The 26,883-nt window shown below is 40.3% G+C and overlaps 1 protein-coding gene across 5 annotated transcripts in view; it reads right to left on the bottom strand.

The window, feature by feature from the left end:
* Positions 1–25,257, bottom strand: part of gria2b (glutamate receptor, ionotropic, AMPA 2b) — a 50,391-nt gene extending 25,134 nt beyond the window's left edge. For 3 of the 5 annotated variants that reach the window (XM_071909220.2, XM_071909221.2, XM_071909222.2), the window contains exons 1-2: positions 25,173–25,257; positions 24,883–25,023 (exon numbers count right to left, since the gene is read on the bottom strand). In XM_071909220.2, the coding sequence (XP_071765321.1) occupies positions 24,883–25,023; positions 25,173–25,257 (226 nt within the window). Of the gene's footprint in view, positions 1–24,882; positions 25,024–25,158 lie in introns of all 5 variants that reach the window. The other 2 variants (XM_071909223.2, XM_071909224.2) reach the window with 1 other exon arrangement.
* Between the last annotated feature and the right edge of the window lie 1,626 nt (positions 25,258–26,883).

The following is a 26,883-nucleotide window of genomic DNA, read 5'->3' as shown; positions in this document are numbered from 1 at the left end:
TTATCTAGTAGATTAGCATAGAAGCTTTTTTCTTCAACCTGTATTTCACAAGGGAAGGATTGCTGAGGATTTATCAATGCCCTGCTTTAAAGTTTCACACATGAACACCCAATACCTGCTCTGTACAACCACAATCTTCTACTTTCGGCCACTGAGCAGCTCCACTAGTGCAGTTTGGGGTTGAGTCAGGGTTAAGTAACACCTGCCAAATGTAGGTAAAATGTGTCTTTGGCGGATAAATCAATCAGGGTTACCTGCCACACTGGCCAGTAACTGTTTGAGACAATAACATTTGAATGCCTCAGTTATATAACAGTCTCTGGCCTTTGCCTGTTCTCAAACGTCCACCGTACACTCTCTCTGACCGTGAGCCAATCAAATTAAGGAAGAATAATAGCTCTGTATCAAACAGGCTCCTGATTGGCTGCCTGTTGCGCCCCTCTGCCATGTGGCAACTTATAGCAGGTGTGAGGTCTCCAAAATGGAAAGAAATGAGACATAAGACAGAAAAAGATCCACTTTATAAGTGAGTGAGCAAGTTTTTAATTAAAAGTCTAAATCTGCTTATGTCTTTTCGATGAATGCTTCACACAGCACCTGATTCTCTACACAAAAGAAGATTGAAAATGGGTAGGGTGACAAAATGGGATACAAAATAGGATGAAATTATTCTCTTTTTTTTTAGTTTACCAGCCCTCAGCAAGTGAGCCAAAAAGTTTCATTTCAGACACTGGGTTGAGTCATTCACTAACCCCGCACAGATTTCCCAGTCAGTCTGGGGTTTTCAAACATTCACCCACTTGTCACATGCCAGCTTCTCTAACCTTAAGGCTACTGCAACCCCCCCACTACCTCTCACAAAGCCCTTACAGTTCCAAAAACATGCAGTGCTCATCAGAAATGGGCCTCAATTAACAGGGCCAAGGCCGGCTTTCATCCAAGGCCAGCATTCATATGCTTCCAAAATCTTCACTGATCCGTCGACTTAGCGATTAAATGTTCATCACAGTCATCCAAGGTGCAAAGCTAGCGGCGGTCCGATCACTCCATCAATTTGAGATACCGCACCCAATCCTTTTAGCTGATGACAGTGGCCAGTGATGAAAAAGACCACAGAAAGACCAAGCCTGACTCATCAAATTTCATTTTTGTCTCACACTAACTGGGAGCTAATATAATTTAAATCGGTTCCTCTGTCAATTGCCTCAATTAAAAAGGAAAATGATTTTGTGCAATTCGATGAAGAGGAATGAAACTGTCCCCAGAAGAGAGGCTACATGTTGACGAAGTCGTGATCCTGTGTCAATATTTATCCATGAACAAAAACAAGTCTGAAACAAATGAGAACAATATGGAAAACTTTTCAGTTAAATGTGGTCCCAGCTGTGTGTTTTAGAAGCCATCCAGACTGAGTGGTAGTAAGATGAAAATATCAGTATGGATCTCCAGGACTGATAGTGATGTTGGGCATATTAATGGACAACCCTTCGTCCATCTTTGCTATTTTGCATGACCATTTTATTATATAGTCTTTCATGATCTGGAAACATCATTTTCTCTCACAATGTAGTCTTCTATGTATTGGCAGGGTAATTGATGGCTACAATGAGTGCTGCTCACACAAATACTGTGGGAAACCCTGGGGTCTTTCAGAATATGCAGGAGCCTAGCACATGCCTAATTAAATGGACCCTTAGAGCTTACATTGCATCCAGCTACATTATAAATTGATGTGCTTGTATTTTTTTTTTAATATATATAATAGTATCCATGCAAGAACGGATACTATACTATACAAGTCGGCCATCATTTTGTCCAAGTGTAGCAAATCCACCGATTTCATAAATGTCTGTGCACCGATTGAACCTTTTCTGGTCTTTTCCTATTTCACTTTCTGAGTATATATAAAAAGAGAAATGAGAAACAAATGTAGTCAATCAGATGGAATGCAGCGCTCCTGTGTATCTCAGTGCCACTAACTGTGCCCAGGCAGGGGTTCGACTCTCACTGGGACCACCCGTGGTAAAATGTATGCACTCTGGTATTTACATAAAAGCAATACTGGTACTGGTACTTTGGATGAAAGTGTCCACCAAAAGGCATGTATGCCATAAACACTAAGGCTGTGATCAAATAGGATGCTTTTTTTCCCTGTTAGTTTCAGTGGTTTGGTCGCAGCAGGCGTGCGTCTCCTCCAAACTATGCACCTCGCATTTCGGATGTGCCTTTTTTTTGGGTGTGTTCTCTCGCCCCGGGAGCTCCAAGTTGAACATGCCTCAACTTTAGCCACACCACGCATTCCGTCAATGCCACCCTCTGGTCGATTGAGCGGTTTTACAAGATGAACAAGCCGGTCGAACTGCTCCACTGTCAAGAGAAAATAGCCCTTGAAACGGGCATTATCGAGTCGGAGCTCTTGGACAAGATGATAAAACTCTGTGTGCTCTGTTCTCCCTGGGAGGATGTCATGTGCCCACACCCTCCTCTTCTTCAGGAGCAAGCAGAGCCATTGCTGAATTCCCCTTGTCCATTTTTATTTTCAATGTTATCCCCTTTGTTACTTCAGGTTATCTAGCTAACACTAATTAGATAGCTTGCAATTTGTCATCAGACTTTGTGTTGCATATCAACAACAATGATGCAACGCTCCTCACAGCCTTTGAGCTCTTGTTCCCGCACAGCTGCACTTTGAGCATGAGAAAAAAAGTGTCCTGTCTGATCACGGCATAATGGGACTATACAATAAAAAAAAATATGTTCTTTCTCTTCTCCCGTACTCAGGGTCATCAAACATCATTTTCACTCCTCGAGGCCAAATAGAGCTGTAGAGTTTCCATCTGTCTTTCTATCATGTCTGGAAATGGAAATGTCCATTGTCGGTTTTCTAGGGCTTTGCTGACACTTCCCAATGGTGAGCTCGCTAAGTTTGCTCAGGATTAAAACTCTCTGAGCTCGTGCTTAGAGAGTGGATATCCCCATGACTGTTCTGCAGCTTATGCCAGTACGAACACTTTGACAACATGTTATTTCATTACCAAATATGGTCATTCAAGCACCAGAGGAAACGTGGCTCCCATTTTTTCCAGGCAATAAATGTTCATAGGATTATTCTCAGTTCTGGAATGTCAAAGAATGAGGAGCAAGAGGTTTTGATGGACAAGACACCTATGTTTCTTCAATATGGAATTTAGAAATGTTTAATTAAGTAAGAAAAGCCATGAACAGTAACTCTTAGAAATAGCAAGGGTTGAGGGAAAAAGCCATTAAACCCCCTGTTACATCTGACTGCTTTTCAATGAAACTGGGGAGTATTTGCCTTCAGAAATCCCCTTTAGAACACAGGCTCTGAGAGAAAAAAAAGTGTCTGGGTAAATCTTTTTTTTTCCTGGTGTTGACGAGAACACCCTAATTAGGCACCGTGAGCAAAACGCTGAAACAAATCTTATTATTGCTCACTGCTGGGTCCGTAAGCTGTGGTTTAGACCCAGTTTCTACTCTCTATCTTTCTGTTGTTTTTTTTTAAAAACAGCAGAGTTCTCACTTAATCTGGGGAATGTTCTAGGAAGATAAACACACTGTCGATTTGGGGACTTGTAATCCTAACAATGTAGTTACCAGACAATAGTGTGTAGTGCATTGCTAATGTGTGTGTGCGTGTGTGTGTGTGTCTGCATTTGGTTGTGTGTGTGTGTGTGTGTGTGTGTGAATCTCTCCAGAAACGTCTGTCCTTTCATTAACCACCAGTGATGCCAAAGGAAATGAGCCTGTTGACAAGGGCAATGTTAAAAATAAGACCTATCACTAAGACTACAGCTGTATTTTCACAGAGAGAGCTATCGTTTTGATATGCATAAATGATGTTTGGTTTATTCAGCTGCACTTGAGAAAAGTTTTTTGAACAAAAGAGAATAACTAACTCAGAAAAAAAGCTTCATAAAAGCACGGGCTGGAAGATGCTCATGCACCGTGGCCATCTTATTGCGCTAAGGTTTTATTTCCAGGAAAATGGCTTCTTTATCAGAACTGCTTAGAGCGTTGTATACGGAATCTGAAATGGATGAGACGGTGTGATGTGATTTATATGCACACTGTGATCTCAACACTGAGACTCTTGGATGCTGTTTCCTCTGTCTTCAGATCAACACAGCTGATAGTTTTTGAACACATCATTGGGCTTTGCACTTTAAAGATTTATGGCTCTCCGAGGGTGATTTCATGAAACTCGGGGTGCCTTGAAGATCAAGGAGGCACCTGTTAGATTGTAAGGTTTCCTCAAAAAATCGTACAGTCGATTGGGTTCTTGGGAGCCCAGTCGACTGTACGATTTCGGAAGTGAAATTCTAATTTTCGAAATCTAATAGAAAGAGAATCCCTGCTGTTTTCTGTAGTATGGATGCATGATGCATGGCGTATGCGTCCTTGGTTTGTGAGCTTAAATATTTTACTGTAGCGCTTCTGCAGTTGAAATGTTTTCTGGTGAAAATGGCATGGTGCATACTTTCTAGAATTTTATTTTTTTAATGTAGCTTCTTAAATAAAGATAACATAAATAAATTAATGACTTTTGGATGAATAGAAGGACGGCACTAATGGTCTAAGATGTTGTAAATATTTTTAGGGATGGATGAAAGATGAGACGAAAGAAAGAAGACCCAGTCACAAAGATACTTAATGTTTTTATGGAGAAATTAAGTGTACTTTTTAATTTCAGGGTGATGAATGCCAGTTCCAAGAGTTGCTCTGTGAGCAAGTCCTCCATGAAGATCTACCTATACACATGCAATAGAGCTGATCCTTACAGATTAAAATTTAGTGAAATACATCAATGATTTTATATGTGGCCACTCGCATATAAGGGTAAGCCTATACTCAAAGGGTCAAGGCACCACCGTAGCCAGAAATCGGTCAGTTGGGTTGTTCAACCGACCCTAAACATGGAAAAGTCTGATGGAAGCCAATTAAAGCTTGCTGTGACTGCAAACAACCACCACTCTTGACTGTGTATTTAGATAAAAGCAATAATAGGCATGTGATGGATTAAAAACTCACGCTACTGAAATATTCATCATGCATCCCTTGCTGATTTCCACTTTCCACTGAATTAAACAAAAGGAAAAAAAAAATCTCAGTGCATCCTGTTGCAAAGCTGGCTCGGCTCGCACTACCTTGGTTTACTGTGGTCCGTTTCTATGGTGACGACCAACTCACATACTGCTGGTTAGACTACGAGCATGTCGTCCAACCGCAGATTGATTTTGTGTTTTCAGGGCCTATTACTCATCTCCAGGTCTCTGTCGTGGGATGAAAAGAACAGAAGAGACAATCAGCATGTTCACTATCTGAGATTATTAACCCCTTGCACCCTGAGTTTCCCCTTAACTGTCTGAAAACCAGGTGAGAAACTGGTTCCTCTGCCTTTAAGTAAACAAGGTAGTGTTTTGACAGCCTAGTAGGCCAAAGGCCTCAGATAGCGCATCCTGTGATCACAATAAAAAGGTCCACTTTTGGGGGAAATTGACCCAACCCCTTCACCAAGCTGTCTACAGCCCTGCAAAGTCATACTGATAGAAACAATTTTCTATTTCTCATCAATAGATCTTGCAATGTATGCATGTATATCATCGAACAAAAAACAAAATGGTGGATTTTTAGTCAGTAGATTGATTTCCCACACATTGTTCGGATGCTAGATTCTGAGAAAAAGGCTGATTTTGAAGAAAACACTTTGTAAGTTGCTGATATGTCTCTGCAAACCTGCCACCAACACAAATTCCCGTATGCTTATTGTACTTGGCAAATAAAGTGATTCTGATCTCACCATGTACCGCAGGTGTAGGAGCAGTCTGTAAGACAAGACAACAGACACTGCGTGGTCATCAGAAGGTCCTAATCACCTCATTATCATCCGGATGTTAAATCTGTCGCAGCAGTGACTCTGGCACTGTGTATCACCTTCCAAGGTTGCAGGAGAAGGTTCACCCTGTGAAGTATATTTAGCTGTCCCAATTAGCTGACCTCATTTTCACCAGTATGGCACACTCGGTGCTCAGGCTCTGGCATTTCCACCACTGTGTTTGCATTACTGCGCTCCATCATTGAGAAAAGATTAAATTTGCAGAAATTACCTGTCGCTAGAAAATCTAATTAATGGTAAACTTTCAGCTGACATCAATATTTTATCAAGGCGGAATTTCACTTTAATATGTTGATTAACAGTTTTTTTATTACTTTGTTCACGTTTTATGGTAAATTCACTCATTTGTTAAATTTATAAATATTGTCCTTTAATTGTGTCAGTACTTTATAGGCCACTGATGAAAAGCAGTTATTCTGAGAAATCAGCATGTCGTCAGTTCAAAGGCAACACTGTGCTCTGTAAAACTGAGCAAAAAAATGAACTGACAAGTTATCATCACAAATGAAACCCCCAACACACATGATTTTGAAGGCCAATACAATACTGATAATAATTTTACAGTTATTTTGATTGTCTAATAGCCAATATTTTATACCGATATTCAATAACTTTAAATTTGACCAGTTTGACCAAGTTTTCAGCATTTCTTGGCAAGGTAGAAAAGCCTCTGAAACAGCATTTAGACCATGTGACAATAAAACTCTCCATTAAAACAAAGACTAATTAAATTATTTTAGAATTAGCTCTTTAAGGAAGAGTGACCGCTCTTTTTCACTGGTAGAGGAAACTCTAGGTTAAATTAGGCCTTTTAATGAAGAATTAATTTACAAAAACATGATTTAACAATTAAATTAATAAATAAAATTAGCAAATATTGCAGGTTTTACAGACTGTTTTTATGTAGCTGTGGTCAGGGAAGAATATCTTCCTTATATATCGGTCTAGCCCTAGCATGCACACAAACAAACACACACACGAACACACACACACACAAACAAACACACACACAAACACACGCACACACACACGCCTCCACCAGCACCACCACGTCACTGTCATGATGATCATCACCAGTCCAGTCATAGCTAATAGAACTGACTGTTAGATATCGCACCCTCTCCAACACTGCTGTTCTCACCACAGAGGAAGGCCTGAGGACCTTGGGGGTTTTATGTAAAACTGATCTGTCACTGGTTGGTGAGGCAGCTAAAAGCCACCACCCCCTCCGTCATCGCAGCCTGAGCACATTTGTCACTGATCTAGTTGCTGCACGGGCTGATTTTGACCTCGTACCTCCTAATAACAAAAATGCTGGACAAGCACTTGGAGAGCCTGTACAATGTCCAGGCTCTTTGTTTTTTCCAAATTAAAAAAAAAGAAACATACTGTATGTTATACCATTTGATGGACACTTTTATCTAAAATGCCTTGCAGTATGGGCATAGTTTTAGCATGGGTGGCCCCAAAAGGAATAAAAACTTGTCATTTGTGCGATGCTCTATGCAATAAAACACACAAGGTCACAAAAAATCACCATAATGAATCACACAAAAGTGATATATCAAATAAATGTAGCCTAGCTACTGTATAAGACAAAGATAAATAAGATCCTTCAGATACTGAAGTGGGTCTGAAACAGTAAATGCCACCAAGACAAATTCCTGTATATTTATTGTACTTGGTGGATTCTGATCCTGAATGCTGGGTCCAGTCCTGGTTTCATATCAAACAAAGCTTCCTTACTGCAGTAACATGAGAAATTATCTCATGGTCAAACCTACATCTGTCTCTACAAAAATCCACCACACTACCACACACACACACACACACACACACACACACACACACACACACACACACACACACAACCACGTATTGTACACAGCAATAGACATACGATAAATGCTAAAGTGGTAAAGCTGTCACTGCTGCATTCATGGGAGCTTGTAGATATTTATCAAAACAAGGTCTGATAGCTGTACAGAGAAATGTCTTATGTCCCATATGCTGTGGTTCAAGAACGTAGACTGACTAGACAGATAGCAAAACTGTGAATGTTTTTAAAGTCATATATCAAGGGATCGGTGGAAAAGGGGCCGAAAATGAGTGCCATATGTCATTGGAAAGCTCTTGTTGAGCTCTATCTGATGGTCAAATGAACACATTAAATTAAAATAAAGGGGACAATCCAAAAGACTCAAGTGAAAATCCTAGATTAAATTTGGTGCAAAAAGGGCTTAACTGCACTTAATAGCTTTTATAGTCTATCAATTGTCTGAATCTTAATCTCTGTAAAAGTATGAATGGTTCCTTTTGAATAAAAAGATGCATCCATCTAAAATGTTGTTTTTGCTCTGCTGTAAAATTAGGAAAATGTCACGTACGCCTCTTCTGCTCTAAACCTTTGAAATGTTTTACATGCAGCCCAATTATTTTAATTTTTTGCCATGATGGGACTGACCAGACAGATATTTATATGTGAATGCTGTTAACTAGTGGATGTATTGTATGTTGTCCGCTAACTAACTGGATGATGCACACTGTTTTCTGCACTGTGCTTGCAAACCAAATTTCTCTCAGGACAGTAAATGGCATTGCATTGTGCATTCCCAAGACTCTCCTAATAGAAAAAAAAAAGCTTTCCCGTACCGATCCTGTCCCTGTCAGCAGGCAACTTAGCGTAAGCATTAAAATAACATCAAGTCTAACAGCAGGTCCCCTGAGTGATCCGAACACTGTTACAGTCCTGCTGTCTGTCCTGCACTGTTGCATATGATCCAAGGATAGTTTAGAGACATTTTACAAACCTACAGCATCGCCACTATCTCCATAACAAGCTCTTGTGGCATCAGACCTTTTCACAATCTCCTGTTATTTGCATCATCATTAAAACTCAGAGAAAGACACTTCAGGAAAAAGGGACAGGGCTCTTGTTGGCTCTGACTTAAGGCTCTGACCCCAGAGCAGTTTTTAGACTTTCATCTTTTTCCTCCTGACTTAATTAATGCCCTGTTTAGCCTACAGCTGAGTCCCTGTTCACATCACTTGCCAAGGGTTACTTTTGGTTAAATGATCATGAAAGAACTGATATGTTTCACAAAAGGTGGATTTGTTGCACTTAATCTGAAAATCCTGTGTTGTTTATGTTCTATACAACTGCAGCATAATGCATGGATCTCATGTCTTTTTGTCCATGTGGGCTGGGAACCTAGATTGTACGACACTTGAGTAAAAAATAAATATTCATTATCAATGTCCTATCAAATGTGTGGAGTTTGGGCACATTTGCATTTCTTCCAGCCCATAGAAACATGATCTGGTTTCATTCCCTCTGTAGACTGTTGCCTGGGTAACACAGCTCAGCCATGTTCTCTCTACACTGCAAAAATATATCCACCTTAGCAAGTCATTTCTTCTTTAAATGTCATCTCTCTTAAAACTGAAGAAATCTGCCAATGGGGTGAGACCATTTTCCTAGTTTGAAGTGCAGTTTCCCATAGATCTGAAAATAAGATTTTAGTTACTTTTTTTAATTCTTTAATTAAAATTGTAATTCTTTTTTTGAAGTTAGCATCACTTGATTCAAGAATATCATTGAAACGAGTTGATTTGCTCTGGTCCCTCACAAACAACTCAGTCTCCCTCTGGGCCAATCAGTAACAAATTTGTTACCTTGTTTTGGCCTGTAATTGTAACGCCCCCCTTGGGCTAGGCAGTAATTTGGAAAATGCCAGAATCACAGCAGTGAGATGCATCATTTCCCCAAGTTTCTGACTTCCATAGCTAAATATCAGTGCAATCAGCCAGGCTCAAACAGACACCACGTGCATGCTAAAGACAAGATCATGTGCATGGAAACAAGCCCTATTCCTAAAATTCTGTGTCTTTTAATATATACTACTTATACTTTTTTATATATTACTTACACTTATATACTACTTTCTTTTATATACCACTTCTAGGAGAGACCTATTTCCAAAATTTCTATCTGTAATTTTTTGATGTACTATATTTATATATTGCACTATATTCCCGTGTTTTGTTATGTTGAATGTGACGTGAGCAACCCACCAAGTTGAATCCCTTGTATGTGCAAACTAGCCTGGCCAATAAAACTGATTCTTATTCTGATTCATTCTTATTCAATTCATCATTCCCCAAAATTTCATCACAATCCAATCAGCAGTCTGAGATATCGCACATGAAGGACGAACAAACGAATAACCCCCACCAAATTTCATCATTGGGGACAATTATCTCAACTTGTTTTAATAAAAAAGATACTTTTAAGACTCAATAGACGATGAAATGACTCGGTAAGAAGGACATATTTAGCAGCGCAGCACCACAGGCTGTTGCCTAGGTGACAGATCTCAGCCATGCTCTTGAGTGGCCGATGGGAAGACTTCTGGGAGGTGTCACCGTGGGCGAGAGAGGCACACTGGGATGTGTTTTTGTCTGGCTTCGAGCAGCTCTTCCGGCAGCTGCTCTCTGGAAGAACAGAACAGCTCAGTTCCTATCAACTTAGGACCCCCCCTCATCCTCCGTCCTCTTTCTCTGTCCCGCTGTCTCTCTCTCCCTCTCTTTTTTCAATGACCTATGTCCCATGTTACTCAGATTTTATAGTTGCTCACTTATAAAGATTGCCTGTATTGCCTGTATCACAGAAACAGAATCAATGACACTGAATATCTACAGAAAATATTAAGAGTTTTGGTCCAAAATCAGATATCCACCATTTGAAAAAAGTGACACCTACTCTTACAAAATGATTGCACAAAATCCAAACAAATAGCGGCTTGTTTTAAAGGCTAACTCGATAACTTGACTCAAAATTGACTGATGAAATGAAACACTTTTACAGAACAGATCCTCTAGAATCTGATGATCTCTTTTTTTCAAAATAGATATATAGTGCTTTGGAAATAAATTCTTAATATTTTCTCTATCACAAACACCTCCTGTATCTTAGATGAAGAAGAAGTGCTGTGTTGCACTGCTAACAATCCATCCCACTAAGCACAATACAGAATTCTTCAGCCATATTGATTCTGCAAAGCCAGCCCATACATCATATGGAGCTACTTTGTTCGCATTCTGTCTGCCTCCTGTAATAAAACATATTGTATGTCCACTGACCTTTAGTGGAAATACCAAAGCAGACTTCAGATCTGCTGTTTTGTGTTCTAATGATCTTGGCTCTGCCAGACCAATATTAGTTACATCTATAGAAACACAGCTTCATCCAGCGTCTGGGAGAGCGGTTGCCATAGCAACCAGACACTCACTGTTTGCTGAAGATGAATAGGGATATACCCAGAGAGGTGGGGCAAAGCCAGAAACTGGTACACATCATCCAACACTTGAAGGTTCCCATTTAAATGATATATTTCCACATTAGCAGTGAACCGAATCTAATGATTTTCCTAAACATTGTTTAAGAGACTGACAGCAATGCAAGCCAGTTCATACTTATACTAATACTAATACCCATACTAACACCAATACTAATACCCATACTAACACCAATACCAATACCAATACTAATACTAATACTAATTGTATACTAATACCTATACCAATACTAATACTAATACCAATACCAATACCAATACTGTATTACAGTATGCTGTGCAATACTATACTATGTCATACTACACTATGTTACACTATATTATATTGTATTAGATTAGATTATACTGTAGTACTATACTGTACTATAGAATACTATACTATACTATACTATACTATAAGATCCAGATATAGAGCATAATGATGCAATCAAATGTTTACAAATCTAAAAAATGAGATTATGAGATGCACACTGAACGTGTTATCTGCATGAAAAATCCCACACAGCAACTCCCAAGAATGGACTGCAACCACAATCTTCCTTTTTAATACACAATGCTCACTTTATTGTTTAAAACTGACACGTTGTGTCATTGTGTCTTTGTCAAAACTTGCATAGTTTGAAAAGATAATTAAAGTCAGCAGTGCCACAACACCACAACATATCAGACTGATATCACAGTCACATTGTGGTTTCAGTCCATTCTCAGGAGCTGCTGTCTTCCTCACTATGTGGGGTTTTTCATGCAGATTTGACTATTTTTGACAAGTACCCCTATTCCACAAAGGGCCGTTTTGCTGCGCCGACACAACACCAAACCATGACTCAGTTATGCTGTCAGAACATTGGACCATTGCATAATGATAATTGCTCTACAGTAATCTGTTTGTTCGGCTGGAAAAATAAATATCTCTTTTGCAAGTACAACAGGAGATTATATGTGGTTAGGATATGACTGGCTATTATGGCCACTATGACAAGCTTCCATGTCTTAATGTGTCTACTAATGTGATGGAGTATTGTATTGTAAGGATTAAAGATGGTTGTACTGTCGTTGAGTATTTTCCAAAGTGCGTTTGGTCTAACTTTCCTTGACTAAGCGAGTGATTGTTTATTGAGGCGGTCTGGAACACAATGTGGGTGAGGTGGAGGCAGACTGAGCCAAGTATTTGCGAGGAAGTCTTGAGAATGAATCAGGAACAAGTTGGCAAAGTGCTGCCTATTGGCACAGTCCTCTTGTTTTGTTTCTGATTCTTGGTAATAAATGTCTTGTTTTAATGCTTTGTAATGAAATTACATTGGACTGGAGAACGGGTTAGAGTGTAAAAACTACTTCAAAGAAAAACAGATTTTTCTATTTGGCCATCAGTCTTTTTTTTCCTCATTAAATAACTCACAAAAACACTTTCCACAGTGAGGTGTTTGCCAAAGATTTAGGATATTTACCTTTGGTTAATAAGCCTTCCACTATAAAAAAAAAAATGGAAGGCATATTTACTTTCTCTCTCTCTCTCTCTCTCTCTCTCTCTCTCTCTCTCTCTCTCTCTCTCTCATATTCGAATAATTATCACGAATTGTGTTTGTTTAAGGCCGATACAGTTAACCTGGCTAAAGTTGAAACACTGCGAATCAAATCCGAAAACCCCTTTCTATATCATGCGGATCATGCGAATTCTTGCACACTGGAGCAGAACCGGGCGGGAGTAAAAGGTTATGCATTCAAGGCATTTTATTGGACGCAACGCTATTACTTCGACTTCCTTTTGGCAAGCAAATGGTGGAGCGGAAATCGAACTGTCAGATAATTTATGCAGCTGCCCCCTTTTCCCAGTGTTTCTCCTGCTGTTTTATCGCAGCAGGGGAGACGTGGCGCTGCTAATAGATGTGGGGGTTGTTCGTAGAATGTCATTTTGAAATGAATCTACTGGACTGGACTGCAGCGTTGTAGATCCCAACACCAAATGAACATGGACTCAGCCTAATTTGCAGGAGTCTTGTCTTTATCTCAGGCATTGCTTCTCGAATTCTGCTGAATTTCATGTGTGGAAAAAAAATGCCAAAAGCCTATAGGGGGTAATAAGTAAGATTTTTACTGCCGCTTTGCACAAAATGGCTATATCTGCAGGGGGGGTTAATGGGGTTATTGATCAATACCAGTGGCTCAACAATTACTTCCCCAAATGCAGAGATTTCTGTCTTTCAAAACTCACTTTCCAGTTCCATATTCTCTTTTTGGACGGCGATATGTTACCTTTTCACTAGGCATTTCTGTTAGATCTCTGCTCTAATGAAATGTGACTTTATTGTTTGTGTCAATTACAGGCTGCCATAATTCAAGTAAACAGGAAGGGTGAGAGGGAGTGGGGGTGGACAGGAGGAGATAAGCTCCACCAATGTTGTTGCAATTCCTATTGGTCGCAAATAGAGGTTGATAAATGTCACAGATTACTTCTTGTCCATTTAGCAGGTGGGAGTTATGTCATTAGTATATCATTTTGCAATTTTAAACTGCATCTACTGTAATCACGGTTGTAATCTTGGTCTTGGAAAAGGAGTGTTTTTGGACTGAATCGAAACCGCCTTTGGTGTTGTTCTTGTCCTGGTCTCGTTTGGAGTTGCCTTGGCAACCACTCTGCAGGACCGGGTTGGACTCTTCCCTATTTACTTCTGAGTGGAACAGCATGGTAACACACAGCCGATTTTGTTTTGATGGGAAGAAATCTGCTCCTTCATGGTGAACCCACTCACATACAGGCAAATACAGAAACCCAGCATCACTTGAAGTACCATGTCCATTCTCCTGTGTATGCATGCACACACACTTACTCAGACACACACACACACACACACACACACACACACACACAAGCACCTACTGACTTTAAACCCACATCAAATTCCCTCTTTTTCAAAATCTATTTTAGATACATTCTCTCATTCTCTGAGACAGACACACACTCTTTCTCACTCTCTTTTACACCCCCCCGACACACACACACACACACAAACACCCACTGATTTTATGTCAACCCACAATCTCTTTGTCTCAGACCTGCACACACTCTCATTCTCAGTCTCTGTCACACACACGTAAGCAACACACACGCATACACACACTCTAATGACACACAGACACACTCACTGCATATCCACCCCCAAAAACAGATACAGTCCAGCTTCCAATCCCTCCGCTCCCAGTAGATTCCACCAAATCCTTCCCTTACTGACCCATGTGACAGGCGGATCAAAGTAGCCGCCCACTGACTGCGGCCTTACAGGGCTTCACATGGTGAAGCACCCGAGGTTCCTTTAATGGAGACGGACTGAATCACAGCGCCAGGCGGAGGGGGGGCAGGACTGGCACTTGGTTGATTATACAGTGAACAGACTGGGAGAAAGCATGACACTTCCTAACTTCAAACCCTTCGAGATTTGATGGTAATTTAATGGGAATTTGTAAATTTTCCAGAGTTACGTCAATTTTCCAGAGTCATTTTCTTGCTTTGTCATATTTTTTTCTGCATTGCTATCTCTTTTATTTTACCATCTATTACTCTGAATTCATTATTATCTATCTATGGGGGGTTTGGATAGGCTTCAAGTAATAGTGCATGTTCACTCTCCAACACTGTTAAAAAAGGAACAGCTATTGGCAATGTTGCTTGCATTTCTGGGCCCATCTTCTTGTTTGGTGGTGTATTTTTCTTATTCCCATGGATAACTGGCCAATTGTAGACAAAGTGATGCCATGTCAAGATATTTCCACCACAGCCACAATGGAGTTTGATAGCAGAAAATGTTCCAGCAATCTGAAACCTCAACGGTAAACGTCCTCAGAATCAAAGAGCAAGGGCTTCTTTCTAGACTCACCATTTTGCACCGACGGTCAACAATCACACAGGGAGAAATCCATCGTAGAAGAGGCAGAGAGACCAATTTCTCCACCAACACTAGCCTCTCACTTTAACTCGATAAGAAAAACGCTCGCTCTCTTCTCTTACTATCACTATTGCTCTCTCCATCTATATGTGTAACCCACAGCTGAAGGCAACGGGTTCACACCCTCTCTCTGGAGGTTGTCAGGAGTCATAGTGGGAAATGTAGAAAATCACCAAATGAAGTAGAAGTACATGCAGCAGGTTGAGGGAAAGTGGGTACAACACTTCATCACAAAATATCTCCTGGAATGCACTGAACATCACAGATTGATTATATCTAACACTGTAAGAGTATCAGAGGGGGGATTTTTCCTTTAACATTATCAATAGCAATAGGGAACATCACATTCCTCACCCTTTTTTTGTATGTATAAATTCCAGGATGTTTAGAGGACATACAACTGACAAGTCGACAGCTTCTGTTGAGAGACTTTGGCTACAATCCAGATGAGATAGAAAATTGCTTTTTATTTTAGTTAACCTTTATTTAAGCAAGCAGGTCATTAGAGAATAAATTTACAAGAGCACAATAGCAGCGATGTTACGAAACAGACTACTTACACTCGCAACGCTGCTCTCAATATAAAGAAATGTTTCAAGGGGATCAAAGCTCTAATTGAAGTGGACAAAAGAGTGTGCCGGTGAAGATTGAGGCTGAAGAAAAGAGCAAACTTGCTAGCAAATGGTATTCATCAGCTTTCCACATTGATTTACTGGGCTGTTAGGAGGAAAGACACACTGTAGGTTTTATAGAGATATTTGTTTCAGACAAAGGGTTTAGACTAGAGCCAGTGAAAAAGCCTGTTGCCGTGACTCAACAGTAGGCTGGCCATTATACTGACTGAGGATGAATCAGGCTTTATAATAAGAAAATCCTACATCATTATGTGGAATGCATAATCTAGTGCTGTAAAGTCTACTGTCTATTGTCTCTGTACCATATGTGCTAGTGTGCATGTGCAGTTAATAGTTGTTGTTGATGTGTTTCTGCACAAGTGCCGCTGTGCAATTCCTGCATGTTTATTGTACCTTGTGAATGGGTTACAGTTATGTGATTCTGATTATTAATAGTTGAGTGCACACTGGTTGCCGAAAGTTATACTCATTTAGCAAGTAAACAGCTGCTCTGTTGTCAAACTAATAGACCTTCTAAACAAAATTATAAGTCTTTGTTCAAAGACTTACAAAATTGTAAGTCTTTGTTCAAAATTGTCTTGCCTTTTTTTTCCTCTTTGTCTTCCTATTGTATTAAAATTGTGCATCTTTTATTGATTTGGAAAAAAAACACTGTTTGTCCCTAGCTCTTGTTTCTTTTCCCATCACATCTCTATTATACATAAATATTTTTGGGATATTAAATGTTGCATCTATTTTCAGGGGCAGTGTGACCTGTACGCCCCTCATTATTGGTTGCTAATGTAATGTAATGTTGGCAATCAAGGAAATAAAGGCTATTATACTGTATAGGTCTGTCAGCAAATGCTTAAAATGTAATTGTGAGCAGATGTGGGAAAATTCATGTTGATGTGGCTTCCACCTTTAACTGGAGTCACCCTGTCCATTTCTGTTTTGCTCTGCAAGCAAAGAGGGTTGTCTCTCTCTCTCTCTCTCTCTCTCTCTCTCTCTCTCTCTCTCTCTCAAGGTCTCTCACTCTGTCCCATTAGGTCATTTTCTTTCATCATTCCCAATTGCTGATCTTTTCCTCTCTCACACACACACATACATCCTAATAAGTCTGACAAGAACACCCTGTAAGACTAGACAAGACAACCGAATCAAATCTTAATCAGCATGATGATGGGAAAGGCAGATTCTGCTCTGTGCATGCTAATGAGCACTCGCAGCAAATATATTCAATAAATTATAAAAAATGCTCATTCTCAACTAATCCAACATCAGTTTGACTAGACAAATATTTGGATATCAGATTATATGGACATGGTTTTATAGCCAAGGTTAGAGGCTAGTTTTTTAATGATTTAATTAAGTAGACTTTTTTTCTTTTAAATATTGAGCAATTAACATTAGGCAGCATTTAAAAAACAAAATTGATATATAGCATTTTGGAATGAAGCCTTTCATTTCCATACATAGCAGAGTGAGTGATTACATAAAATACGATAATGTAAGATGAGATGAACTTTGATGAACTCCAAAGGCAAATTTGGGTCACTGCAGCAGCAAAGAATAGTATATAGGTAAGAAGAAATAAATAAATAAATAATTAAGTAACTAGGTAAGAAAGTAAGTAAGCAAATAAATAAATAATATCAAACTACTTTATGTATGTGTCCTCTGCACAGCCATGTGTTTCTTCTAAGGTGCTAGTGATTACAGGAATGAGAAATGTCTATATATAAACAAGTTTGCTGCACTCTACTATAGATTATATGATAGAAGTTCAGAACAGATATGTTTGCAACAGGTATTGTGTAATAAAACAATAAATCATAAATTAATTTAAAAATTCATTTACATAAATTTTTTTCAGCTAACTTGGAGTTGGGACCACTCCAAAATTCAAAAAGACAAAAACTAAAAACATTACACGTATATATTTATTTTATTTTACTTAGTTTTACAAGTAAACAAGACAGTTTTAGTGTGTCATTTTCCGTTTACGAAGCGTTTTTAACATCTAGTTTTTGTCTCAGTTTTAATTTACAATGATAACCTTGGTTGGCTGTTAACAAAATTCAATTTTTCCAGATGAAAATGACTAATGTTGTAAACATGACTATTTGTGTCTCTTCAGGGTGTTTGTTTGCCCAGAAGCTGCTACTGTATTGAGGAGAAGGAAACTGTATGTCCAAACACAACCACAAGGGTTATGGATGCAGCTGTGAAGTGGAGCTGTTCATCTTAACGGTGATAAGTTCCAGATGCCAAGAACAGCTGATCTATAATCTTACTAGCCACCCCAACATCTCCATGACACAGTGCCTCGCCGCTGTGATGGATTTAGCCTCTGCCAGGGCGTCGCACTCTGGAAAACTGACTAATTCACATACTGAAACAGCGAGAGTAAATGCCGGTGCTGCGGTTGTTGGATTAAAGGCTGCAGAACAATGAATGAGTGTTTGTTTGCTTTTATCAGATGAAAGATTCGAGAGCGAACATCTAGACAGACGTGCAGGGATAAAATCTCGGTTACATCTCAGGATAAGGATCTGCTCTCTGGGGAGCCAATCCAAATCTTTATTCGCCAAGTACAAGAAAGGTAAAGAAATTAGTCTTGGTGCCATTGGTACAGAGACATATTGTTTATACCTTAGATAAAAAAAGAATAAAAACACACGGTACATAGTGACTGAAAACAAGACCTCAGACTCAAATATACAGAACATTTAGCATTCAATCACTATGTTCATTCAGGCAGCATGGTAAACAGTATAGTGGCAGCTGTAGAGTAATAATGTTAAGAATCAGAGTAGAATGATCAAATATCAGTTACAAGAAAATCTGGAACAGATCAGAAAGCTAAAACTCTGTTCTGAATCAGTTTTCTGTCCTGTTCTTGATGGCTGAACTAAGCGATGGCACCCTCGATCTGACAGTGAAAGCCAATTAGATGACTCCATATTACATCATCCTTTCCTTCCTTCCAAACTAGATAGGTAAAATCCAAATGGGAATAATAAACGACTGCATTTCACTTTCAGCTGACGCTCCCATCCAAAGTGACTTACAATGAGCACAACAGTAGAAATAAGATTTGCAACATTACAAGCGACCAGTAGTGTGGGAAGCAAGGGTCAAAGCCACCATGGCCAGACGATACATGGATGACTCCATGCAGAAAAGCAAATGCAAATTCAAAACAACCATAATTACAATCCACAAGCCCCTATACTGTATCTTTTCCTGTTTTAATTTGCTTTTATGGACAAGTAGAAGCTTTTCATTGTGACTGCCAGGGTTGGGTAGTAACAGAACATTGTAAAATGTAACTGTATTCGATTACCTTGCATAATAAAAATATGTATTCTAATTACAGATACTTGTGAAAAATTGGAGGTTTTCTTCTGAGAAAACGAGCAAACTCAGAAGGCCATTTAAATAGTGGCAGGTGTTCTACGTCTTCATAAAATGTGGCACAGAGGAATATTTGTTTGTATGCAAACCTGAAATGCATTTCCTGAAGCTTGCTATTTTTAACTTTTTCTTATCTGCACCTTTATACCACAAATATGGCAAAGTAATCTGAGAGTAAGTGAAAGTAATCAGAATATATTACTGAATTTGGGTCATGCTTTGGATTACGTTACCGAGTACAGCTTTGATGAGGTAACTAGTGACGGCATTGGAAAACATGTTTAAAGTAACCTGGGAAATGAGCACAAGCCTCCAGTCAAATGCTGATGTAAAGTTTTCTTTGGCTGATAAGTGTGTGTACTCCAGCACCCATCGTTTTGAAGTCCTGTTCTGTTCTAAAAATGTAATGGGTGTAGCTGGTGAATTTTGGGATGTACTGTACCCGCCTCTATAGCCGGTGGACAAAAAAAAGTTTGCTTCTTGTTCTGCTTAGAACACAAATACACTTGACCCGGCTGCCTCGGAGGCAGCGAGCGAGCTAAGCCATCTGATATGAGACAAGAGGCGACTTCCAGCTAAGAGCCTCTGAATCATGCTGTAATTGATACTATCTCAGCCTTGTGTTTTTTGAGGACAGAGTGAAGAGGGCTTGGTTGGGGGCGGTATTCAGGGCAGGCAAAGGCCCATAGAGGGTTCTTTAGCCTCATTTTCTGACCGGCCGGCTCCCAGGCCTACTTAATATTTCACGGCTCCCTCTGAAACGGAGGAGAATGCATTTAATTAAGTGTGAACAATAAATTGGCTATGACCAATGCTCCGCTGTGCATATATGGTCGGTTTACGCTTTTGATCATCGAGCATGCTCCGTGAATGCGTGCGTCCCTGAGATGCCGTACGCATGTAGATGCATGAAATTACAGTGTGACGTGATTGAACCGTGAAAAAGGAGAGCTTTTGATGTGTTAAATCAATGGTCTCTGTCAGTGACCTCAAATCTGCTCCGTTGGTCTCAGAGGAGGAAGAGCGGTTTGCTTTGAAAGAGGTGAGTGTCAAAAATCAAAGCATGGGAGCACAATATAGCAGAATATGATAAACTCAGCCAGGCATACACACACGCACACTTACATGGATACATGCACACAGATACACACACACACACACACACACACAACCAGGTGCAGAGAATTCAACATAATGTAAACACTTATTTCTGTATTAAAAGAAACATCCACTCTTAGATATCATCAATCTGTGCTGCTCAGTGCATCCCAGTAGTGTTTTAATTCACTTTTTTGGTGCATCCACTTTCCCTTAACCTGCCTCGTCTACTTCTACCTCAGTTAGCGATTCCTTACATTTCCCAGAATGCCTTTCAGCAGCTCTATGCTGTAGATGTGTAGGTGGTTTTTCCAGTCAGGAAAAAGGCCGGTTGTTCAAATTACGAAAAAGTCGTCAAAGAGGGTGTTCTGCAAAGATGCAAGCTGTGGCTGCATTGCATTCTGGTCTATTGAAGCTACTGTTGGTGGAAAAATTGGCCTCTCTGTTTCTTCTACAATGGATTTCTCCCTGTATGATTTTTGAACGTTGGTGCAAAATGGCAGCTCTAGAAAGAAGCCCTTGCCGTTTGAATCTGAGTGACTGAAAACCTGACGTTTACCACTGATGTTTTTGATCGTTGAAACATTTTCTGCTCTTTCAAACTCCACTGTAGCTGCACTGGAAATATCTCGACATGACATCACAGTCAGTTATCCACAGGAAAAATGCACCACCAAACAACAAAATGGACCCAGGAATGCAAGGAAGGCACATCACCAAGATCTGTTTTTATTAACAGCATTAAAGGGGTTTAGGGTGGATTTGTTCTGAGGTAGAGGTGGCTGTATTCATGGAAGTTTGTAGATACTTATAAATTTATAGCTACAGGTGGACAGCACACCAATATAACTACACACACACCTACACACACACACACACACACACACACACACACACACACACACAATGAGTCCCCTGGTTCTGGCAGCAGATGCAGGCCCGTCCAGATGAACGGTTATTGATGTAGGAATGTATCATCCTCCCTCCCACTGTCTTGACACATTGCATTGATGAAGTACGCTGCTGCTGCACCGGCCAAGCATAACCACACTATGATATGTCTGAGGTGTATAGGCCCACATGTTCTCTGTCTTATTTCATAACCTTTGTAAAAAATGTCTTTGCTGTACGCTGTTGGGTCGGCCAGGAATTACAAGACGATATCTCTGCATAGAGTTAGACTGATAAATCGGGCCAATATTGACCTTTTATTTAATATTGGATATGGCCAGTCTATAAAACATGCAATGAGATTAGATTTTCTTTATTCATTTAATTGTTAAATTATGCTTTTTGTAAATGAATTCTACATTTAAAGGAAGTAATCTATCCCAGACTTTCTCTGCCATTGAATGAGGTGGGTCACCCTGCCTGAAAGAGCTGCTAACCCTAAAAGAATTTCATTAGTCTGGCTTTCAATGGAGAGTTTTAACGTGCCATGATGGTATAAATGCTGTTTCAGATGCGTTTCCACCCTGTCAAAAACAATAGTTCATGGGGAAAGACTGAATATGTGCAATTTTTGAAAATGAAAATATGTAAAGATGGCACAAAATGTTGGCTACCGGCAGCTTCATTACAAAAATATCGGTATCAGTATCTGCCTTCAAAACCCCATATTAGCCCAAACCTAGTCTGCAGGATATAGGTCCACATATTGTTCTCTGATACATTTCATAACCTTGTAAAAATATCTGCTCATTTCACCATATTATGAAGTGACAGAGTCCCACAAGGCCGGCCTGCGGGGCAGATCTGCCTCTCAGTCTGACCTGATTCTACTGCTGTCCTCCACTTCCTTATGACTGTGCCAATCAGACTGTATTTAACTCAGGAAACATATTTCCCTCTTTGTATGACAAATGTGATATCGCCGGATCCAGAAAGGAGGTTCACACCTGATATACGGCTACAGCAAGTGATGGATCTTGATTTAATGCAGCTCTGCCCTGATGGTGATAATGAGGCGTGTGGGGAATCCTGGAGGCTCAACAGGCTCTGATTCAGACTGTGCACTTGTAATGTTGTAGCTTTGAATTTGGCACGTCATCTCCCGTCTCTGCTGACACTCTCCTCTGTGTGCTATCTCATAAATGCCTCAAAGTGCATTTTAACAAAAGAAAGTGGTTGTGTTAATGCACTGTAATTACAGATGGAGGGCGGTGCTGTAAGGCAGACTGCCATCTACTGGTTTAAAAGCACAACCCCCCAAAAAAATGTTTAACTCCCACACCTTTAGTCCATAGATTAGGTAAGTAGGGTTCACACACACACCTTTTGTGAAGACCGAAAGATGGAGATATGTACACACACTCAGTCTAGGTGCTAGATTGAGAAAAAGTTGACAAAACCCTATTCAGCACTGTGACAGTCAATCAGTCAATTCAAAATAACAAAGATCCATGTCAGATCAAACTGACTGATCAACTGTTAGTTGTAACAATAATAAAAGGTGAAAAGGCAGTTATTAGTATACAGGTTTTAGTAATTTTCCACACATTTTGGCTAAACGTAAGACCGTAACCGTCTCCAGCGTTGAAGGAGGATGTTTTTGCTTCGAGATTTAATTTGAATCAGACAGTTGAAACTACAAGCGGAGCTGAACTGTCCCCCACCTTTTGTCATTCATTTTAATCGGATAAACAATCTCATGCAGTAGCTTCACATCATTGTCACAAAGTATTGAGGGACAGGGAAGCAAAATGGTGCAAAAAGGGCAAAGCAGGATTGGAAACAGCAGAGACAAAAGAAATGAGTTGATATAGGCCTAGGCAGATTTTCCATACTGAAAAAACTGCAGTTCACATCAGAATATGTTTAGAGATGTTTAGAGAGGTTTATACAATACAAAATATACAAAACTTTGGCCCAAAAATGACATTCATTCAAAACATATCTTGAGTGGCCAAAATATATTTTGGATATACTTGGAGATACCAGCACATGAGAAGAAAATAGATTTCCAGAGTTCAAAATAGGCTATATTTCCAATGAACTTCATATGTACAAAGGCATTTTGGCCATTTTGGGCTATTTTGAAACATATTCTGAAGTATAGACTACATTAAATCTATTTTCTTCAGCGTGGGATATTTGTCGTTAACAAACAAGGGATAAAATCATGTGTGGCCTATGGGAAGCATCTCCGACATGGCTTGCTGTGCATCCTGCTGATTAACACCTGACAAGCCACAGTTACATGATCCCAGCATCACCGTCACCACCGCCGCGCATCTGTCGCGCGCACCGAGCCTCTCCAAGCAGGAAGCTTTTATATGGTAATGACAATCGATGGGAAGCGATGCGCGCACCAATCAGAAGCTCCTTTGATTTATGTTTGAGGGACTGTTGAAACGAACAGTCGCTTGGCAACCGCTTAATGAAATGTACGAGCCGTGGCCATTAAAAAAGACCTCAGACCCTATACAGCTGCCTCTTGTTATGACGATTTCAAAGGAATATTAAGAAGCTGAGGGCGTTTGAGGGAGGAAATGATTACATTTGATTCCCACTGATAACTCATTTTGCCCCGTAGCCTGTCTAATCGAAAAAGGAAGAAGTGATGGGCTATCAGTTTCCAAAAGTGGATGTGGATGTGAGGTAACCCCATATCGGGACTCGGTTGGAGAGTCGTGATTCAGGTCTGGTCGTAAGCTATTAGCCTCTCCATGCTCCCAAGGAACTGCCCCGACAGTGAGCAAATCCTTTTAGGTTCCTGGGTCATTAATTTATTGTATCCTCCTAATCCACAACGCCACGTTTGACGGCGTGTTAAAGCGCCGCCTGGTCACTGCACGGCTGATGCTCCGTGTATCCCTATGTATCCTATAGGCATCAGGACGTGCGAGCCAACAATAGACGACCCCCTCTCCTTCTGAGCAGGGGAAATGTGTGATATCGATGTACACTGTAAAAAACTGTCTATCTTCACAAGTCATTTAGTCTTGCAGTCTATTTTTTTATTAAATCGAGTGAAAATCCAGTCCATGGGGTGACATAATTCCACTCGTTTCCAATACAGTTTGTTTCAGGAACAAGGCAGAATAAAGCAGATGACTCCACTGGTATCAAGGAAATGACATTTGATTCCAGAAACAAGCTGATTTTCATTGGGAACAAGTGGAATGATCTCACCCCACTGGTAGATTTTCCTCACGTGTTTTAGGAAACATAAGGTTTCAAGACTTGTTAAGGTCGATATTTTTGCAGCGTACGCCTTGATCTCTGAGTCTGAACGAATGGAAATAGGATGGATGAGACACATTCTCATCGCCGTGACTGACTGTTACTGTGGAAACCAACTTTCCCTTGCCAACACGATGCTACCCATCTCACAGCCTCGTTATGATTGTTAACAGAATATAGATTAGGCAGTTTACACCTACACTAGTCTCCATCATAATTACTGATAGGCTATCCAAACTCGACTAATGAAGCACATAGGCTACTATGGGCAGCATATGTCATAGATGCCATGCACAAGTAGAGGAAAATGGTTTTCATTGCAAAAATCAAAAATTGAAAATATTTCTGCCACTTACAACAGTTGGTAACAGCGAAACTGTTCGCCACCTCCAGATTGTCAATGTGAGGCGTCAATCTGAATTCCGAGGTGCCAAACTGAACCATTCCTATCCGAAATGCGCTGTACTCCTGATCCGCGCCCCTTGGAAAGAGTCCCCCTGAAACACACAAAACAGCATGTACTCGCGCATATTTCTACCTTAAGATGTTTATTTTAACTAATTTTTAGCATCACCCTACGCACAAAGCCTGTCTTTTAGGCAGTCCGTTTAAAACCATTAATTTGTTTGAACTAATGAATACATACCAATTTGAACACTGGGAGAGCCTCCGAGCGCGCAGCCCCATAAAACCAGCAGAAATGAAACGGATAAATTCACTATCTTTTGCATGTCCACGGTTTAGGTGTCCACATCCACCAGGGAGCCAAATATTCCTCGTTTTCTCAACCGATGTTAGATCCGACACATATTGGAGACTTTCAGCCGTGGGGAAAATTTACTGCAGAAGCGGACAGTTTTCTGCAGGTGGTTATCAGTGAAAGGACTCCCGGCTCCTGCCCCAGCAGTGAAGGAATGGTAGCCTACAATGTAGATTTACTGTCTCTTCTTCCGCTCCTCCTTCTGGTCGCTCCCCTCCTGCCGGCAGCTGATACCTTCTCTAAACGCACAGGGACAGTGCGCGTCTCCGCTCGGCGCGCCGGAGATCCTTTCAGCATCACACCCACAAGTGAGGAATGTTAATGAGAAAGGCGTTCAGACACGGAAAGAGCCGAGCGCCTTACACTTGGTGACAAGAGTGCATACATTGTTCACATGGGTGGCCCCGGTCCGCTGGGACTCAAACCCTTTTAACCTCCTCGCAGTGTTAGTGCCACTACCCACTGAACTGTAACGGGAATAGAAACCTTAACCCTTGTACTCCCTTGCTTTACCAATTGAACTATAAAGGGAATAGAACCTGCAATCCTGGTAGTGTTAGTGCCTTGCTCTACCCAATGAGCAACACAGGGAATGAAACCTCTAATTCTAGCAATGTTAGTGCCATGGTTAGCTCAGCTTTTATTCCCCTAATTCAGTTCAAACAAATTATCCTCAGTCTTATGCAAGATGTATGCTCCTGTTTCTGATCTAAATTGTGATCTTTTTTATTGTACATATTTTACTATTTTTTTATTTTCTACTGTATTGTGTGTTTTATTGTGTTACCCCTGCTACCATTTCTTGGCCAGGTCTCCCTTGGAAAAGAGATTTTGAATGTCAATGGAACTTCAAAGGCTAAATATACATTTAAAAAATGATCTATGCAGCTTTAATGAGAGGTGTTAAGATACAAAAAGAGCCTTCGACTGTATTGACTCACAACATCCCACGGTCATTAGATGTGTGTGGTTAGCCCATATATGTTTGGTGGTAAAGTATGAGATATGCGCCCATGACCTTTTAAGCTCCCTCTCTAGAGCTACAGCTATATGCCTGAAGGTCAGTCTGTTCATTACTCGATGTTGTCTTAATTTTATACAAGATGACTGTCAAAAGGCTTCCCGATCCAACACCCAGAACCCTCCCGAGGCCAGGAAACTGATCTGTCATCCTCCACCAAGCTCGTGTTAATTGCACTCCTCACTAACCCATCTGAGCCCCTTCAGGACAGAGCCATTGTTCCAAAAAAAATCATTTTGGGAGTAGATCATAATATAATTTTCTTTTAATCTGTTTGGCAAAGCAGGACCACATGTTCCACTGTGTTTATTTGCAATGATAGTAGTGGAAGTCCAAACACCCTGTATCTATATTCAAAGAGATTTTCTAAACAATTAATTTACAATGCATTTTTGGCACTTAGCTGGTGCTCTTATGCAGGGTTCAAAAACGTGCTCAAGAGCACTTCAACAGGACAAACAGCTTCTGATGGACACATGAGTGCATTCTTCCTCTCTTCTTGGAGGTGGAGCCACACAACAGTAGCAGTGCAGCAAGCATGTAATAAAGCATGCCTTCTACATCTGTATTTGACAT

The sequence above is a fragment of the Centroberyx gerrardi genome, chromosome 16 (genome assembly GCF_048128805.1).
Source record: "Centroberyx gerrardi isolate f3 chromosome 16, fCenGer3.hap1.cur.20231027, whole genome shotgun sequence".
Taxonomy (NCBI): Eukaryota; Metazoa; Chordata; class Actinopteri; order Beryciformes; family Berycidae; genus Centroberyx; species Centroberyx gerrardi.
This window is presented reverse-complemented; position numbering and strand designations above follow the sequence as displayed.